The sequence below is a fragment of the Nannospalax galili genome, unplaced genomic scaffold (assembly GCF_000622305.1).
Source record: "Nannospalax galili isolate Female #2095 unplaced genomic scaffold, S.galili_v1.0 scaffold886, whole genome shotgun sequence".
Classification (NCBI taxonomy): domain Eukaryota; kingdom Metazoa; phylum Chordata; class Mammalia; order Rodentia; family Spalacidae; genus Nannospalax; species Nannospalax galili.
The window spans coordinates 2,970,522-2,990,521 of NW_008355971.1; the positions used below are offsets into that span (position 1 = coordinate 2,970,522).

The 20,000-nt window shown below is 50.8% G+C and overlaps 2 protein-coding genes across 3 annotated transcripts in view; one reads left to right on the top strand and one right to left on the bottom strand.

Annotated features, from left to right (window-relative positions):
• The window catches only part of Pld3 (phospholipase D family member 3), a 27,961-nt gene extending 20,459 nt beyond the window's left edge, over window positions 1–7,502 (top strand). For both annotated transcript variants that reach the window (XM_008853996.3, XM_008853995.3), the window contains exons 8-12: window positions 1,381–1,581; window positions 3,311–3,450; window positions 5,168–5,333; window positions 6,815–6,914; window positions 7,015–7,502. In XM_008853996.3, the coding sequence (XP_008852218.1) occupies window positions 1,381–1,581; window positions 3,311–3,450; window positions 5,168–5,333; window positions 6,815–6,914; window positions 7,015–7,202 (795 nt within the window). In that variant the 3' untranslated portion in view covers window positions 7,203–7,502. The remainder of the gene's footprint in view (window positions 1–1,380; window positions 1,582–3,310; window positions 3,451–5,167; window positions 5,334–6,814; window positions 6,915–7,014) is intronic.
• Window positions 7,503–8,486: 984 nt separating this feature from the next.
• Hipk4 (homeodomain interacting protein kinase 4) lies at window positions 8,487–17,759 on the bottom strand. Its single transcript, XM_008853997.2, has 4 exons — window positions 17,295–17,759; window positions 12,289–12,633; window positions 10,202–11,041; window positions 8,487–9,354 (listed from the first exon to the last, which is right to left on the bottom strand). The coding sequence occupies exons 1-4, from the start codon at window positions 17,757–17,759 to the stop codon at window positions 9,175–9,177; spliced, it is 1,830 nt and encodes a 609-aa protein (XP_008852219.1). The 3' UTR covers window positions 8,487–9,174.
• Between the last annotated feature and the right edge of the window lie 2,241 nt (window positions 17,760–20,000).

Genomic DNA, 20,000 nt, shown 5'->3' on the forward strand with positions numbered 1-20,000 from the left:
AAGGGGGTGGGGGTGCAGGCAGAGGATCCAAGTGGGTGGGGGTGCAGGCAGAGGATCCAAGGGGGTGGGGGTGCAGGCAGAGAAACATCTGCTGCTGTAGTGTTAGGGAAGGTTTCTCACACACTGAAATAGCCAATCTGCTATCCTGAAGGGTCAGCAGGGACTAGCACAAGATACAGGAAGGTTCAGGCAGTGATAAATGTGAGAGAACAGAACTCATCACTTCATTCCAGCAAATACTTCCCCAGACCCCTGGTCTCAGCATTTACACAGGGAGATGCTGAAGATGCAGCATTCCGGCATGCCTAACCTCCCGCCCAGTTAGAAAGATGGGCTCAGCACTGGAGAAAATGATGAAGGAAGTCCAAAGAAATGCCTGGCACAGTCTAGGTAGCTGGTATCCAAGACTGAGCTGGAGCTGACTGGTATAGGGCAGAAGCAACAGGTATGCAAAGCTGCAGGAAATATGGTGCTAGCTGGGCCTAATGCAGCTGTTGCAACTTCTTGAGAAGCTGAGGCAGGATGATTCAAAGTCCAAGTCCAGCCTGGACAACTTTGTGAGATCTTGTCTCAAAGTAAAAATTTTAGGCCTGGGCAGGGTGGTGCACACCTTTAATCTCAACACTCAGAAGGCAGAGGCAGGTAGATCTCTGTGAGTTCCAGACCAGCTTGGTCTACATAGCAAGCTCCAGGCTAGCCAGGGTTACATGATGAAACCCTGCCTCAAGAAAGAAAAAAAGTTGGGGAAAGGCCACTAGAGAGATGGCTCAGCAGTTAAGAGCACTGGCTGTCCTTCCTTAGGATCCAGGTTCAATCCCCAGCACCTACATGGCAGCTAACAGCTATCTATAACTCCAGTCCTGGGATCCAATGCCCTCTTTTGACCTCTGTGGGCTTCACATGACATAGGTGCACTTACACACATGCAGGCAAAATGCTCATACACATAAAATAAGAATAAATTTTAAAAAATTAAATAATACATTTTTTAAGAGCAGAGAATGTACCTCAGTGGTAAAGCATCTGTCTACCTGCCTTGAATTCATCAGTGAGGGGCTGGGGTGTGGCTCAGTGGTAGAGCACCTGCCTTGAGTCCACCAGTCAGGGGCTGGGGGTGTGGCTCAGTAGCAGAGCACTGCCTATCATGTGTAAGGCCTAGGTTTAATCCCCAGTATCATGAAGGAAAGTACCCTAGACCTTTGTAATAATTGAATGGTTTTCTTCAAAATAGAAGTCAAGTTCATGCCTCTAAATTTAAATTCTAGAGTGTTGGCCATTCAGGGTGGAGGTACAGGAGTCTGAGGGACAGATGAGCTGATTGAGTAGAGAGACCACAGCATCCCTATCAAATGGGTACCATACCTTTATCCCCAAACTCAGGTCAAGGAGCTGGGCATGGTCATGTACAACTGCAGCTGCCTCGCTCGAGACCTGAGCAAGATTTTTGAGGCCTACTGGTACCTGGGCCAGGCGGGCAGCTCCATCCCATCAACCTGGCCCCGATCCTATGAGACTCACTACAATCAAGAGACACCAATGGAGATCTGCCTTAATGGGACCCCAGCTCTGGCCTACCTAGCAGTAAGTCAGTGGAAATGATATCATTTGCAGCCTCTGTTTAACCTTGCGTGGTGATTGTTGGGGAGGGTGCCTAAACCAGTGGTCTTCACCCTTGGTCACTCTGCTTTTCCAAAAACATGGACTGTGTCCCAAGCTCCTTAGGCATTGATTTCTATCATTTAGAATATGAATATCCTAGTATTTCCAACTTCTGTATGAGGTGCAAGTGGGCTCAAACACCCTAAGCTTTTGGTAATGTCTAACACAGCAACCACAGGCAGCTCTTCCTATTTATTTATTTATAATTTGTTTATTTAATTTGAGACAGGATCTCATGTATCCTAGGCTGGCCTTGAACTATGTAGCCAAAAATGACCTTGAATTTCTTTTACTTGTGCCTCCACCTCCCAAATACTGGAATTAAAAGCATGCACCACCATGCCCAGGTTATGTGGTTCTGCAGACCAAATCCAGGCAAGCACTGAACATTAAAGGCATGTGCCACCACACCCGGCCTTATTTATTATTTTTATTTTATGTGTATGAGTGTATTGCCTGCATGTGTGTAAGTGCACCCATGTTCTGCAATGCCTGAGGAAGTCAAAAAAGTCTTATTCCACTAGAACTGGAGTTATGGATAGTTAGCTGCATGGAACCGTGATTCACTGGGGCCCCTTGTGACCATGGTCTCCCACAGAGATGGACGCTACCTTCCCCTATGACTACTTCTACTTTTAGGGTACTAGTTTCCTCATCTGTCCTAAGGATTGAGGGAGTTGGGCAAAGGGCCTGGTGTGACCCCTGACACATGAGGAATTGCCTCATCAGGGCTGACTGTGAGGGAAAGGAAGGGTGCCAACAGAGCCGAAGACACCAAATCAGAACGCCCCCAAAATCTTCTGGAGGACTTGCTAAAACCTTTCCCAGGCAAATGCCTGCAGTTCCAGCATTAGGGGAAGTAGAGGCAGGAGGAACAGGAGTTCAAGTTCCTCTGGTTGCATAGTGAGTTAGAGGCCACACTGGGCTGCATGAGACCCTGTCTCAAACAAACAAGCATAAGGACCTGAGTTTGAATCCCCAAAACCCACATAAAGCCATGCACAGTAGTGCATATCTACAATCCTAGCACTCCTATGGCTGTCCTCTGATCCCACATGCCCACTGTGGCACACGTGTTCCCACACGTACAAAGACATACATGCACACTCATATATACCCACACAAAATTTTCATTTCTAATAAGTTTTCAAGTAATGCTGTTGCTGCTTGATCAGAAGTTACCTGAACCTGAATTCTGGAACCAGGCAGCCTGGTTCAGATTCTGCCTCCTTGGGCCAGTGCAAATTTTTAGAGTAAAGACACTTGCTGCCAAGCCTGACAGCCTGAGTTCAATCCCCAGGACTCACATGATAGATGGAAAGAGAGAACTGACTCCTGAAAGTTGTCCTGTGGCCTCCACATTTGTGCCATGATATGTAAGCATGCACACATGCACACACATATACATATAAATAAGTGTAACAAATCCTGTTGCCCTGATCAGCTGTGTGACCTTACGAAAGTGACTTACCCTTTCTGAGCCCATTTCCTGGTCTGTTCAACAAATGTGGTGGTGAGCCTTTCCTGTCACGGAGGTTAAGTTTGCAGTGAGATCCATAGAACCTGGCTCATGGTGAACTGTCCGCACACAGGGTCCACTGTGAAGCGGCCCCTGGCAGGACACATGTGTTGACTGTCCCCTCACCCCCAGAGTGCACCCCCACCCCTGTGTCCGAGTGGCCGCACCCCAGACCTGAAGGCTCTTCTCAATGTGGTGGACAACGCCCGGAGCTTTATATACATTGCAGTAATGAATTACCTGCCCACCATGGAGTTCTCCCACCCACGCAGGTACTGCGGGCACAGGCAGGGCTCCGGATGGGTAACCCTGTGAGGGGAGGTGGGTGGCTCTGAGAGCAGGCAGGAGAGGAACAGGCAAGAAGACAGACAGAAGGGGAGCCATTGGGAGCTAGAATGACTGAGCACCTGCTTGATCTGCTTGAGGCCCTGGGCTCCACTCCCAGTATCATCAGAAAGGAGTAGGGGTGGTGATTATGTTGAGGAGCTTAAAGAAGAACAGGGTCAGTAGATAAGATGGGAGGAGGGGTGGGTAGAAGGCTCAGTGGGCAACGTGCTTGCCATGCAAGCATGAGTTTGGATCCTTGGCACCTCAAGTAAAAGGTAGGTGTGACAGCACGCACTTGTTACCCCAACATGGTGATGGAGACAGGCAGATCCAAAGGGCCCAGCCAGCCTCGCTGAATTAGGGAGCTCCATGTTCAGTGAGAGACCCTGTCTCGAAAAATAAGTTGGATTGGGGCTGGAGAATGGCTCAGCAGTTAAGAGTCTTTCCTGCTCTGTTCAGTTCCCAGCACCTACATTGGGCAGCTTTTAACTGCCAGTAACTCCACCTCCAAGGGATCTGATGCCATCGTCTGGCCTCTTCAGGCACCTGCACGCACAAGCACAAACACACTCAGACACACACATACATAAATAAATAATAAAATCGTTTTTTTTTTCTTTTTGAGACAGGGTCTCCTTGTAGCCCCACCTGGCCTGGAACTCCCTATGTAGACCAGGCTGGCCTTGAAGAGATCTGCCTGCCTCTGCCTCCCAAGTGCTGGTATTAAAGGCGCCACCACGCCTGGTATAAAATAAATCTTTAAAACAATAAAGTACAGACAGATGAAGGAAGACACCAATGTTGACCTCTGACCTCCACACAAGCAAGTGCACCCACCCATACATGTATACACACACACACAGAAAAAGATGGGAGGAAATCAGACATGGTGGCACATGCCTATAATTCCATCATTTGGAAGGCCAGCCTGGGCTACAGGGAGACTTTGTCTCAAAACAAAACAAAAAATACACAAGACTGGAAAGATGGCTCAGTGGTTAAGAGCACTGGCTACTCTTGCAGAGGACTTGGGTTCAATTCCCAGCACCCACATGGCAGCTAACACCCTAACTCCAGTTCCAGGGTATCTGACACTCTCTTCTGCCTTCCATGGGCATTGCATGACCTGGGTACATTTACATACATGTAGGCAATATGTTCAAACACATAAATTAAAAATAATAAATAAGGGGCAGGAGAGGTGGCTCAGTGGTTAAGAAAAGAACACTGGTTGTTCTTGCAGAAGACCTGGGTTTGAATCCCAGCACCCACATGGCAGCTAACAACTGTCCGTAACTCCAGTTCCAGGGGATCCGATGGCCTCTTCTGTCCTCGGGCATTGCATGACACGGTGCACTTACCTACATGCAGGCAATACACGCATACACAGAAAATAAAAGTAATAAAATATTTTTTAAAATAATAATAAAACATTTAAAAAACCCCAAAGAATAGACTTTGGGGTGCCTGATGGTAGCCAGGAACAGGAGGTAAGGCATCTAAGGAGATAGAAAGAGAGTTGGGAACCAGTGATGGGGTCCTCTGCAGGTTTGGGGGCCCAGAAGTCAATGCAGGGCTCCGGCTTGCCTTCCCAAAGCTGAAGACAAAGCCAATGGATAAAACTGGCTCTTCTACCTGAATCCCCATCCTACTGCCCCTCAGGTTCTGGCCAGCCATTGATGATGGACTTCGACGTGCTGCCTATGAGCGAGGTGTCAAAGTGCGCTTGCTCATCAGCTGCTGGGGACACTCTGAGCCATCCATGCGGTCCTTCCTGCTCTCCCTGGCTGCCCTTCGGGACAACCACACCCACTTTGACATCCAAGTGGTAAGCACGCATCCAAGGTCACTCCTGAGCCTTCTGTGCACTCAGCACAGTGCTGGGGACACAGCCCCATGCAGCCCACGTGTCATGACCAGGATGACCTAGAGTGAGAGGTGCCATGAGGGAGCACTATGGGATGGCCAGGATCTGGAGGTGCAGACAGAGGTTCACAGTTGACATGGGGAGGCACAGACAGAGAGTTAGGGACAGAGTGCCCTCTCCTGGTGTTTAAGAAAGACTTTCTGGGGTTCTGGGGTATGACTCACCTTGTAAAATGTGTTCCTAACATGTTCAAAGCCCTGGGTTCAATCTCTAGCACCACATGGTGTGGGTGGTGGCTCATTTATAATCCCAGCATTACAGAGGTAGAGGCATGAGGATCAGAAGTTCAGGGTCATCCTTGACTACATAATGTGTTCAAGGCCAACCTGAGCTACATACAAAGTAAGACTCTGTCTTGAAAAGCAGAGGGCAGAAAGACAGAGGCAGAGACAGGCTTTTTGGAAAAAGAAACATCAGAGATGAGACTTCTGAGCAGAACAAGAGCCATTCTGGGGTTCTGGAGAGATAGCTCATCAGTTAAGAATACTTGCTGCTCCCCGGGCGTGGTGGTGCATGCCTGTAGTCCCAGCACTTAAGAGGCAGAGGCAGGAGGATCTCTGTGAGTTCAAGGCCAGCCTGGTCTACGTAGTGAGTTCCAGGACAGCTGGGGCTACAGGGAGACCCTGTCTCAAAAAGACCAAACAAAACAAAACAAATTTCATTTATTATTTTTATGTGTATGTGTGTATTGCCTGCATGTAGGTAAGTGCACCCATGTCGTGCAATGCCCGTGGAAGACAGAAGAGGCTGTCAGATCACCTGGAACTGGAGTTACAGTTGTTAGCTGCCGTGTGGGTGCTGGGATTCGAACCCAAGTCTTCTGCAAGAACAGCCAGTGTTCTTAACTACTGAGCCATCTCTCTAGCCCCAGATTAATTGGTTTTTAAAAAGCCATTTTAAGTTGGCCATGGTAGCAACACTCCTTTAATCCCTGCACTCACTCAGGAGACAGAGGCAGGTGGATCTCTGTGAGATGGAGGCCAACCTGGTCTACATAGCAAATTCCAGACCACCAGTGGCTGCAGGGAGATTCTGCCTTAAAAAAAAAGCAGCCGGGCATGGTGGCGCATGCCTTTAATTCCAGCAGAGGCAGGCATGCCTTTAATTCCAGCAGAGGCAGCCAGATCTCTGTGAGTTCAAAGCCAGTCTGGTCTATATAGTGAGTTCCAGGACATCTGGGAGACCCTGTCTCAAAAACACGCCCCCCCCAAATAAAAGCCATTATAGGCAATGTTATAGTTGGGGTAACATGGTTCTCCTCGGCTGGTGTTTACTGAACACCAGCTGCATGGGACCCTATTCTGGTCCCCACCATCCCAGAGTTTCTCAGCATCCCCCAACTTGCACTTCAAGCTCCCCCCGACCCACCTCCTCCCTTTCAGAAACTCTTTGTGGTTCCTGCGGATGAATCTCAGGCTCGAATCCCCTATGCCCGAGTCAGCCACAACAAATACATGGTGACTGAACGTGCTACCTACATTGGTGAGTGCCCCCCAGTGCCATAGGTGAATGCAAGAACGGAGGGTCTAGGCACCAGGGCCCAGCCACCTCATGGGACTCACGCTCCACCCTTTCTCCCCAGGAACCTCCAACTGGTCTGGGAGCTACTTCACAGAGACTGCGGGCACCTCACTGCTAGTGACACAGAATGGGCGTGGTGGCCTGCGCAGGCAGCTGGAGGCTGTTTTTCTGAGGGACTGGGACTCCCCTTACAGCCATGACCTTGACACCTCAGCTGATAGCGTGGGCAATGCTTGTCGCCTGCTCTGAGGCCCAGCCCAGTGGACAGGCCAAGGCCTGCCATGCCCCCTTGTTGTTGTCCCTCAACCCCCGCTTCTCTCTGCCCCATGTGGCTCCACAGGTTTCCCCTCCCATACCATGCTCCCGACGCTACCTCCGCCCCCACTGGCCTGATGCTATGGCCCGGGACCTAGCAGAGCTGGGGGAGGGATCAGGCCCCAATGAAGTAGGGGTGCATGCTGGGCCCAGATTGCTGGCCCACCCCCTTTTCTAGGGCAAAAAGGACCCAAGATTATAATAAGTAAATAATTATCAGTACAGCCTGTGCTTGACTGAGTGGTGTGAGGTGGGGTGTCAGGTAGGGGACAGGTGGCATGGACCTCAGAGTGGGAGCATCTTAATGTGCAGTGCACATGAGGCTGGCATGGGCTGGGCATGCAGTGTATGACCACATGGGCTGGCATGGACTGAACATGTGTGCATGTAGCTAGCATGAGAGACGTGCTGTACACTGAGCATGCTCCACAGAGTAGTGTGGGCTAAATCATGGGGAGGGGGGGACCAGCATATCTGAACACCAGAATGTATGCAAAGCATGAATTTATGCCCACAAATGGGTTTATACTCTGCATGTCCTGAGTGTGGGTGGGAGGATGCCAAACCCATCACATGTAGGGGGAACAAGTCAGCAACATTTGGCAAACTCTGGTGGATGTGTGCCCAACACAGACCATACTGAGGGCGGAGTCTCAAGGTACCAAGCTCTTAGCTCTTAGCTTTTAAAAAATAATATGTATAAGCCAGGCATGGTGGCACATGCCTTTAATCCCAGGAGGCAGAGGCAGGCGAATCTCTGTGAGTTCATGGCCAGCCTGGTCTACATAGTAAGTTCCAGGACAGCTGAGGCTACAGGGAGACCCTGTCTCAAAAAGACCAAATATATATATATATATAATATGTATGTGTCTTGCCTACATGTATGTAAGTGCACTACATGCATGCAGTGACTGTGGAGGCCAGAAGAGGGCATGGAATTCCCTGGAACTGGAGTTATGGACAGTTGTTAGCCATCATGTGGGTGCTGGGACCCAAACCTGGGTCCTCAGCAAGAACAGCCAGTGCTTTTAACCACTGAGTCATCTCTCCAGCCTTAGCTTTTTAAAGAAAGTGTTATTTTTTAAATTGTATGTGTATGAGTGTTTTGCCAGCATGCATGTTAGTGCACCACTGTGTGTTCAATGTCCTACAGAGGCCAGAAGAGGGTGTCAATCCCCTGGAACTAGAGTTCTAGATGGTTGTTAGCCACCATGTGGGTGCTGGGAATTGAACTTGGATCCTCTGGAAGAATATCATGTTTCTTAACCACTGAGCCATCTCCAGTTCTCCCCCCACCCACACCTGCCTTTTTTTAAGACAAATTTTCTCAATGAGCCCAAGCTGGTCTTGAACTTGTGATCCTCTTCTGCCTCAGTTTCCCAAGTTCTGGGAATATAAACCCACTCCATGCCAGGTATAATTGAGTATATTTAGGGGATATATTAGTGTGCCCTACACAGCCTTTACTTTTCAGTGCCATGGTAACTGGCCTCAGCCAGTGGCCAACCAGTCATAGCCTGAGGCAGGCAGGCCCTGGGTGCTAGGAGGGGGCCCCACGTAGTCAGTGCAGGCAGTGAGAACAGGCAGGAGGCAGGATTTGGAAGTTATTTATTGAAATAGGCAGAGGCAGGAGGGCCCAGGCACACTCATGGCCAGTGGGGTACAGCCCTCTTCCTAACTCACTGGCCGGGAGCAGGAGCATGGCCCAAACACTAAAGGCCTCCAACACTTGGGGTGGGAAGTAGTCATGTGCCGGGGGTGGGAACGTAGGAACATTACAGATAACTATTTTTCTGCAAGAATAATTTGTGGGTTCAGAGGATGGCTCTGAGGAGTGGTTTTAGGTCAAGAGGAGATACCAGCCCAGCTGGCTCAGACCCTGGAAACAGACAGGGTAGGGTCCCCGTCAGTGGTGCCCACCAACATGCTGCAGAAAGTTGGTGGCCCAGGGTGGCCCATGTGGGTGGGGATGGCGGGGTGGGAGTCCTTGAGCCCTTGACCCTCGGGTACCCTCCAGGGTCCATTCTGGCTCGTTCAGCCACTCTCCTGGACAGCTGCTGGGATCAAAGAGCTCAGGGCCTGACCTCTGTGGAAGGAGAAGAGAGGGACATTAGCAAGAAGTGAGTACCTGCTAGGTTGTGTGCATGTCTGCTGGGAGGGGTGAGCAGGCATGAAGAACCCCTCCCTGGGCAGGCCTTGCCCACTTAGGGAGAAGGTTTGAGGGATGGAAACAAAGGCCTGGCCTATGCTAGACAAATAAATACTCTGACTGAGCCCCTCACTGGTGGATTCTAAGCAAGTGCTCTACCACTGAGCCACACCCCAGCCCCTCACTGGGGGATTCTAGGCAGGTGCTCTACCACTGAACCACACCCCATCCCCTCACTGAGGGATTCTAGGCAGGTGCTCTACTATGGAGCCACATCCCAGTCTCCTCATTGATGAATTTTAATCAATGCTCTCCTGCTAAATTACAACCCTAGCCTAGTGCAGGCAAGCACTCTACCACTGAGCCATGCCCCCAGCCCCTAATGGATGGATTCTAGGCAAGGACTCTATTGCAGAACTTTTTCTTTTGAGATACGTACTGTTTTGTAGCCCAGGCTAGACTTGACTTTGAGATAATCCTCCTGCTTCAGCTTTCTGAGTGCTGGGATTACAGAGATGTGCCACCACACTCAGCACCTTACCCGTTTCTTACCCACTCCTCACTACCCTTGGGGTCAGTAGTATGGCCAAGCCTTGTCCAGTCCTGAGGGTGTTAGTCTGAGCTTCACCTTGTCATCTAGTCTAGGGGGGCAGTGTTTGCTGAACCTCATGAGAACACTATGGCAGTGTAGGAGCATGGCCCTGTAACCTGTGCCCCACCCTAGCTTGAGCTCTAAGGTTAGCAGAGACCCTGGCTGGAAGCCCAGCCTGTGCATCCTGCTTACCTCAGCATCCATGGTCCTATCTTTGATGCTGGGTCCATCTCGTTGTGGGATGGCAGATGGCTCAGTCGAGGCCCCTCGGCCTTCTTCCTCCCAGCCATTGCCCTGGCAGGGTCCAGTATCCTCTGGTGAGGCCTGGCTCAACTGGATGAGATTACTGAAGTTGGAGTCAGATTTGGAGCCTGACGGTGCCTTGCGGGCCTTGCGGTGGCCAGCCAAGCGACTGCCATAGAAGGCCAGGATAGGCTCTGGGCCCGAGTCAGGGACCCGATGGCCAGTGTCGGCTACCTTGAGTGGAGCCAGCATGTCAGAGACCACATCTGCCCGGGTGTCACTCCACAGCCCTCGCCTGGCCTCCTGCAGACTCAGGTCATCAAGCTGGTCAATGGCTCTTTGCATGCCAGGAGCCTTCTCCTCCCTGAAGAGGGGCCCATTGCCTGCTACACCACCCAGGCCCCCAGTCTCCTCCTCCTCTGCCAGGCGGTAGTAGGGGGGCCCATCCTCTACAGTGGCCATGACAGGTGGGGATGACTCGCCATCCACCTGTAGTGACAGGCGGCAGCCTTGCAGGGACAGCTGGTAGTAGCGGGTAGCTTCGTGGGCGCTCCGCAGCTGCTGCATGGACACAAAGGGGTGTCGCAGGGCCGCACTGGGGCTGATGCGTTCGTGTGACTCCCATGTCAGCATGCGCTTGATCAGTTCCACCATACTCTTGAGGTCTGCATGTTCCGCTAGCACCTCCCTGTCTGGGAAGCTCAGCCGACTCACTGCCCCTCCACCGTTCACTGTCTCAATCTGGTCCAAGGACTTCAGCATGTATTTGCGGCGCTCTAGTGGTCGCACCTGGTGGTGACATGTGGGACACAGGGTGGACATGTGTCCAGGCTCAGGGCTGCAAGGACTGCCTGCTGTGGGAGCCAAGTGATCTCCCCAGAATTCCACTTCTGCCCATGATCTGACATGAAGCCCTCTTGCTACTGGCGTGGTCCAACCTGGTCCCCCACACCAGTTCCCCTTTTGTCCAATCCACAGCTGTCGGAAGGACACCTAGCCTTCTTTGGTCTTCCTATCACCTAACTGGACCTCCAGCCAGCTCAGAGATGTGGCTCCAGCCCCCACCAAAGGCTAGCACCAAAGAGATGGCTCAGCAGTTCAGAGCACTGGCTGCTCTTACAGAGGACCCGGGTTTGAGTCCCAGCACCCAATGGCAGCTAACAACTGTCTGTAATTCCAGTTCCAGGGGATCGGTCGCCCTCTTTTGACCTTTCCTTATGTAGCCATGGATGACCTTGAACTCTGATATTCCTACCTTCAATTGCTGCAGTATTATGATCAGAGACATTAGCCACCATGTACAGCTGTGGGTGTTTTGTTTTGTTTTGTTTAGACAGGATCTGGCCTGGAACTCACTCACTATGTAGACCAGGCTGGCCTTAAATCACAGAGATCCACCAGCCTGTACCTCCTGAGGGCTGGAATCAAATACATGTGGCACCATGCCCAGCTGGTTTGATTATTTTAAATATTTTATTATTTTAATTGCAGGTGTATGTATGTTTCTCCTGTATGTATGCAAGTGCACCACATGCATGTAGTGCCCATGGAGGCCAGAAGAGGGCATCAGATCACCTGGAACTGAAGTTAAGGACTGTTAGCCACCCTGTGGATGCTGGGAACTGAACTAGGGTCCTCTGTAAGAGTGGCCAATGCTCTTAACTGCTAAGCCATCTCTCCTGCCCCTGGTTTGATTTTTTTTTTTTTTGAGCTATAACAGTGGGCTTCAAACTCACTATATAGCCCAAGCAACGCTCAAACTCAAGGCAATTCTTCTGCCTCAGCAACTTCCTGAGTGCTGGAATTACAGGTAGGAGCCATGAGCCTGGCTTAACCCAGATCCTTAGCTGCAGTGGCCTTAGAGCTGGCCTTCAGAAATCCAGTCCCTCCTTTTGGAATCACCCAAATATTTCTTGCTGTGATAACCCCCACAGCTGACCCCCAAGCTTCTGGTCCTCCTTGAGGTTTAACCTAGATTGCTCTTGAGGCAGCAGTCCCCCAGTACAGATTGTCCTCAGCCTGCCTGCCCCTCATACCTTGGTCTCAGCCGAGGACTTAAGCTGCCAGGGGTTGCTGGAGTCTGGGTGGGGGTTGCGCTTGAAAAAGTGGTGTGCCTTGCGGGCGGCGCGCAGTAGGTGGGGCTTGGGCAGGCCCTGGGTCTCACAGATGTACCGCACCTGGTCATACTCATTGTTGCCTGGGTAGAGGGGCCAGCCCAGATGGAGCTCGGCCATGATGCAGCCCAGAGACCACACGTCCACCTTCTCACAGAAGGGCAGCCCCAACAGGATCTCTGGGGCCCTGTAGAAGCGGGACTGGATGTACGGTTCCTTCACGTAGCGCACCTCACTGAAGATGCTGGCTGAGCCGAAGTCGATCACCTGTGGAGGACAGGCGTACATGGGTGCAGGACATGGGAGTACATGGGCTGGTGGAATGGTGCTAACAGCCAAAGACATCCCAGGACAAGTCCCTGCATCTCCCTTTCTGCATCTCTCAGTGATTCTTCCTGGCACTGTGCCCATGAGACTTCCTTTCTTGTTAATGTCCCTGTCTCTGTCCACTAGCTTGACTCTGTGTTTGGTCTGGTGTCTGGTGCTCTTGTCTCTGGTTCTCTGCATTAGAACTTGTGCTGGTAATGGTAAGGACCGCCCCCTCCTCCTCTTCCTCCTCTTTTCCTCCTCCTCCTCTTCTGCTTCTTTTTTGCAAGTATTCCACCACACCTGCAGCCCTTTGTTTTGAGACACAGTTCTCTTGTATCCCAGGATGTTTTCAAACTCCCTACATAGCTCAGGCTGGCCTTGAGCTCCTGATTCTCCTGCCTCCACCTATCAAGGGCTGGGATTACAGATGTGCACCACCAAACCCAGCTTTGATTTTCATACCATGTCACAAAATACACACACACACACACACACACACACACACACACACATTATATATACGCACATTCTTCTGACCTCCATGGGTGCTGAGATTAAAGGCATGTACCACCACGACTGGCTTTTTGTATTTTTTAATGACTATGAGTGTTCTACCTGTGTGTGCAATGCCAACAGAGGCTAGAAGAGGGTGTCAGATCCCCTGAAACTGGGGTTATGGATCATTGTTAGCCATCATGTGGGTGCTGGGAACCAAACCCAGGTCATCTACAAGAGCAGCCAGTGTTCTTAACTGCTTAACTATTTCTCTAGCCCCAGAAGTTTTGTATTTTGTTCAGGCTATGTCTCTAAAAGCCTGAAAGAGTGTCTAGCATGTAGTAGGGCTCAGAAGCCTGGAAGGGTGTCTGGTGTATAGTAGAGCCCAGGAAAGAGTGGATAATGATGAACAGGTGGGTGTTTTGGCCCTGGCAATTTTTCTCCTTTGTCTCTCAGTCTCTCATTTCTATGGTACTGGAGATTGAACTCAGGCTCTGATGTATGCTAAGAATTGTCACTGAGCCAAACCTCCAGCCTTTTAAAAACTTAATTTATTTATTATTTAAGTTTTTCCAAAATAAATGTATTTTATTTTTATTTTTTATGTGTATGAGTGTTTTTCCTGCATGTAAGTGCATTTGTGTCATGCAATGCCTGTGGGAAACAGAAGAGGGCATCAATCCCCTGGAACTGGAGTGACAGACAATTGTTAGCTGCCATACGGTTGCTGGGAACTGAACTCAGGTCCTCTACAAAAGCAGCTGGTGTGAGCTGGGCATGGTGGTGGTCACACCCTTAATCCCAGCACTTGGGAATCCAGGCCAGCTGTGACTACAGGGAGACCCTGTCTCAAAAAGACCAAAAAAAAAAAAAAAAAAAAAAAAAAAAAGATTGTGCTTCTGACAGCTGATCCATCTTTCCAGCCCCCCTATTGGTCAATTTTTTGAGATAGGGCCTCATGTAGTCCAGGCTGGCTTCAAACTCACTATGTAGCCTAGGGTGACATTGAACTGCTGATCCTCCTCCACCTCCCAAGCACTGAGATCGCAGCTGTGTGCCACCACAATGGGCCTTTACTTTTTTATTTTTAACCATTATCTTAGTTTCTGAGGCAAGCCTTGAACTCATTATCCTCCTGCCTCAGTTTACTGAATACAGGTCTGCATTACCAGGTCTGTCTGGCTTCTCTCTCTCTCTCTCTCTCTCTCTCTCTCTCTCTCTCTCTCTCTCTCTCTCTCTCTCTCTCTCTCCCCTCTCTCTCTCTTCTCCGCCGCTAACTGCCTCTTCACAGCTGCTCTCTCACCTCTTGGCATCCTGCATCTTCGTTTCTGTGTCTCCCACTAGGAAGGCCCTGCCCTGCAGGCTGAGTCCTCTGTTGTCTTCACTACCAGACACTGTCAACACTCCCACAGATCCTTGACATGTGACAGGCACTTGGGACCAGCAGAGCCATGGGGGGGGGGGGTGCCTTATCCCTCCCATCACCACCAGGCGGCACTCTTCCTGTCTCACTGAATCCCTGTGACTCACTCAGTGGAGGCCTCAGTTTCCCTCCCGGGTTTCTCAGATTTGGACTCAGCAACCCCTCCCCTTCCATACGCACAGGCTGAATCGTGAAGTAGTCGTTAGTCTGGACTCCAAGTCAGACTCCCAGGGCCCTGGGAGCTTGAGTGACACTGGACACTGCGCCAGTGTCTGTGGGACTGGTCCCTTCATTCTGCAAACACTGTAGGGGTTCTAGTGCCAGCCAGGTGCCCTCTGAGCCGTTCTAAATCTATACAGATGTCGTCTCTCTGGGTCACTGTCCTTCCATTCTGCAGGGTAGAAATATCCCGCTCTTCCTGTCTCTGTGTCTCTAAGGAACATTCCCTGCCCTGGGAGAGGCCCTGGATTCTGTGAAGTCTGCTTTGGCCCCACCCTGCCCTCTAGGGCTGGCAGCTCAGAGTCATCACCAGAGGGTGACAAGCAGGCAGATGGAGAAGCTCAGAGGGGTGTGGGGGTGGGTTGGAGAGGGGTGTGGGGGTGGGCTGGGGAGGCATAGGCAGGAGGTCTGCAGGAAAAGCAGGAGCCAGGGACAAATGGGAGGAGAGGAGGAGGAAGCAGGTCAGGCACAGAGTAGGTCTTCAATAGATGGAGAAGGATAAACAGAGAGTAGAGCCACCAGCTTCAGGTGCTCAGGCCAGGAGGCCCTGGTCCCACTCCAGCCCTCACTTCCCTTCACATTTTTTTCCCTTTCTTTTGTTTCATTTTATTTTGTTTTTGACAGGGTCTCCTGTAGCCCCAGCCCTCCTGGAACTCACTATGTAGAACAGACGGACCCCAATCTCACAGAGATCCGCCTGCCTCTGCCTCCCGACTTTTTTTCTTTTTAACAGCCCAGGCTGGCCTTGAATTTGCTATGTAGTTAAGGATGAGCTTGAGTCTCCTGTCTCCATCTCCCCAGTACTGGCACATTACAGAGATCCACTACCACGCCCTGTTCTCCCTCACATTTTTTTCTTTTAAAAAAAATTATTTTTATTTTATATATATGAGTGTTTTGCCTGCAGGTATGTAAGTGCATCCATGTTGTGCAATGCCAGAGGTGGCTAGAAGAAGGCATCAGATCCCCTGGAACTGGAGTTATGAACAGTTGTTAGCTGCCATGTGGGTTTTGGGAACTGAACCTGGGTCTTCTATAAGAGCAGCCAGTGCTCTTAACCACTGAGTCGTCTTTCCAGCCCCATATTTCTTTTTCTTTTTAAAAATTTATTTAAAACCAAGTGTGGTGGCACTTGCCTTTAATCCCAGCACTCGGGAGGCAGAGGCAGGTGAATCTCTGTGAGACGGAGGCCAGCCTGGTCTACATATCAAGTTCAAGGCCAGCTGGGGCTTAGGAAGGCCCTGTCTTTTTGTCTTACTCCTTCTATCCCTCAAAATGAACACCCAAGTCAGACCAGGCTCCTGTTCTATTCTGAACCATTTGAGAGTTGAATACCTGTGATCCCAGCACTTGGGATACAGAGGCAGGAGGATCATCCATGAGTTTGAGGCCAACCTGGTCTACACAGCAAGTTCAAGGCAAGCCAGGGCTACATAGTGTGAGTCTATCTTTACTGTGGCTTTACTGTGGCTACAAGGCCCTGCACAGCCCTGCCCCTTACCGTCTTTGATCTTATTTCCCCTCTCTTCACCACTTCCGTTCCACAGACTTCCCCTGTGTTGCTAGAATACATACACACAGCATGCTTCTAACTCAGGGTCTTTGCAATGGCTGTTCCCTCTACTTGGAAGCTCTTCCTGCCACTGTCTATATGGCTCCCCGTCCTTCAGGACTTCTTTAATTGCACCTTCTCAGGAAGGCCTCCTTGACCAGGGCATGTAAATTTCAACCATCCCTACCTCCCATCCCTGAGCAACAAACACCCCACATCCTTGCCCTTGTACTCTCTCTTTTCTCCTTCTCCCTCTCATGATATACTTTATTCCTAATCCTCCTACTGAAAGTTCCCCACTGAAAAGTCATCCCCACAAGGCCAGGGCATGATGGCCCACTCCTTTAATCCCAGCATTTGGAAGGTGGAGGTAGGTGGATCTTTGTGATTTTGAGGCCAGCCTCATCACCATAGTGAGTTCTAAGTTGAATGGAACAGTGTTCAAAGACCTCAGGCCTGGAGAGGGGAGCACAGGAGACCATCAGACCTCAGAATTGAGGCGAAACTAGGCATGGTGAGGAACACCTGTCATCATCCCGGTCAGTACCTGGGAGGTGAAGGCAGGAAGATCTCAAGTTCCAGACCAGCTGGGCTATATGAGACTCTGTCTACAAAAACAAAACAAAACCAATTGGTTGTGGTTGGCACATGCCTATAATCCTAACACTTGGGAGGTAGAGACAGGAGGATCATGAGTTTAAGTCATCCTCAGCTACTCAGCAAGCTCAAGGCCAGCCTAGTCTACACGAAACCCTGTCTCAAAACAAAACAGAAAAGGAATTGAGATGGGGAGATGGGAGAACTAGAGCTCATTTACAAGGACAGGGAGCATGGGAATCCAGAAGGCCTCAAAGTCATGTGATGGGGCCAGGGAGACTGGCAGAGTGTCCCAAGCCTGGGCAAAGCTGCTGGCCAGGCAGCCTCACTCACCTTCACCCGGAAAGGGCATCGGGTCTGGTTCACCAGCATGATGTTCTCAGGCTTGAGGTCAGCGTGGATGATGGCCAGCTCCTTGAGCCTTGCCAGTGCTCTCAACACTTGGAGCGTGACAGTGCGGATGTGGCGGGCAGGAAGGGGTGCGAAGTTGTTTTCTTTCTGGAACTCAAAGAGGTTTTGCTCCAGCAGCTCAAAGACCAGGTAAAACTTAAAGGCGTCATGGAAGAACTCAAGGAAGCGGATGACGTGGGCCTCGTCGGGGTCTAGGCCTCGCATGCAGCGTAACAGCTTCAACTCATTTTTGATGATGCGGCTCCGGTAGGCATCATTTTTCAGGATCTTGATGGCCACCATCTCCCCTGTGCTCCGCCGCCAGCCCTTGGCCACCTCCCCAAAGGTACCCTTGCCTAGCACCTCAATGATGTCGTAACAGTCAGTCTCTGACTGGATGGTGGCCATGGTGCTCTGGCTGCCAGTCACCACCCTGCCATGACCCCTGAACCACAGGCCAGGCAGTCGAGACCTCCCACTCTGTTGATGGCCCCTCGGTCCCCCTAGCTGGGGAAAGAAAATCACACTCGTGTCTCTCTCTATGAAGTCAGCTGTCACCTCCCTGGCACCCCTTGAGCCCTTGGCCACACGGTGAGTCTGCCAGGGGCTGCACCCCTCCTCCGAAGCCCTCTTGGCTTCGGATGAGGGGCTCAGGTACCCTGAATGGGTTCCAGAGTTGCTGAGAGGCTTTGGTTCTGTTGTTGGAGACCTGAGACTCAGGCTGGAATGGGGGGAGGGGCTGCCAGGCTGGGCCTCCTCCCCCACCCACTGGTGGAACTCTGAAGAATCCGGACAAGGTGAACTCAGAGGGATGCTAATCATGGACCTTGGTGTTTGGAAATGGGGACGGACCTACAGGCATATAGGAGCAAGGAAAGACAGGCCTTTGGAGTTAGGGTGTGTGTGTGTGTGTGTTTCAGAAAATACGTGTTCCAGCCTGTGGCAGCCATAGAGGGGATGTGTAGATGGAGCAAGTGTCAGGTTGGAAGAAGTGTTCAATGCAAGCTAAAAAGTTTAGACTGGGCACTGGGGAGTCATGGAAGTGGCTTTGAGCGGAGTAGTCAGGCCTGACTGTCAGAAAGCATTTTTGTTAAGAAGAAAAAATTGTAGGAGGCAAGAAATGGCCCCCAAGTCCCAGAAAAGAGGGTAAGGCAGGGCCCAGGTGACTGACACTGGTCAAAGATGAAGCAGGTGGTTGGGGGAGACTTGATAGGGCAGGAGGGCAGGCTGAAGTACTGAGAGAGGGGAGGGAGGAAGCCATCTCAGACAAGTTGAAGGTGGTCCCTAAGGACATGGACAAGGAGCAGTTTGTGGGAGAAGATGCTGAGGTCAGTTTAGGGAATTAACCTTGAAGCACATATTGGGTATGAAATGTACAGAGGAAGAAAAGTAAGTCATGGAGAAGTAGATGGGTTTTGTTTTTCCTGTTTTGGTTTTGTTTTTTGAGACAGGGTCTTCCTGTAGCGCTAACTGGCCTGGAATTTGCTATGTAGACCAAACTGGTCTCAGTCTTACAGAAATCTGCCTGCCTTTGTCTCCCCAGTGCTGGGATTAAAGACGTGCGCCACCAAGCCTGGCTTGTTTTATTGTTTGACATAGGATCTCCCTGTAGCCCTAGCTGGCCTGGAACTCGCTATGATGACCAGGCTGGCCTCTACCTGCCTCTACCTCCCAAGTGCTAGGATTAAAGGTGTCTACCACCATGCCCAGCTTTAGGAGAAGCGGAGTTTTTGTTATTCATTTTTGTTTTTTTAAGACAGAGTCTCAGTAGTCTAAGCTGGCCTTGAATTCACTATGCCACCTAGGCTGGCCTTCAGCTTCTGGTCTTCCTGCCTTCACCTCCCGAGAGCTGGGGTTATAGGCATGTGCCACCACACCTGGCTCAGAGAAGTTTTTCAAATGCCTAAAATTTCCAGGCATGGTGGCGCATACCTATAATCCCAGCACTCAGGAGGCTGAGACAGAAAGCGCAAAAGTTTGAGGCCAACCTGGGCTACATAGTGAGACAGTCGTTTTAAAAAGTGAAGAGAGGCCCAGCGTGGTGGCGGCCGCCTTTAATCCCAGCACTTGGGAGGCAGAGGCAGGTGGATCTCTGTGAGTTCAAGGCCAGCCTGATCTACATAGTGAGTTCCAGGACAGCTGGGGCTACAGGGAGACCAAAAAAAAAAGTTCAAGATCAACTTCAACTACATAGGGAGTTCGAGGCCAGTTACTTATACTTTAATAAGAGGGTCAGAGACAGGCTCTGACCCTCAGCGGGCTCATCTACAGCCTAACTGGGAACTGCTATACACATGCCTCCAGTGTCTTGAGCCATCATGGGAGCCATCATGGGAGGCTGTGGCTCCGAGGAAGGATGCCAGAATGTCTGCGATGTGGTGTGGAAGCCATAAGGAAAGATGGGGCAGAGCAGGGAGCTTGTGGGATGGAACTGAGCCTGGGAAGAGCCCTGAGTGTCTCCCACCCCCACCCTTCACTCCAGGGCAGGGGGAGAGAAGGGAGTGAGGAACATTCATCTTCAGGAAAATGCCATTTGAGTGAGAAGTTAGAAGGGAGAGAGAAAAGAGCTTAGGCGAAACTAGGGAGAGGAGACCGTGTTGGTGCTGGGGTCAAGGATGTAGAAAGAAACCCTGATGCTGGTGTGGAGTC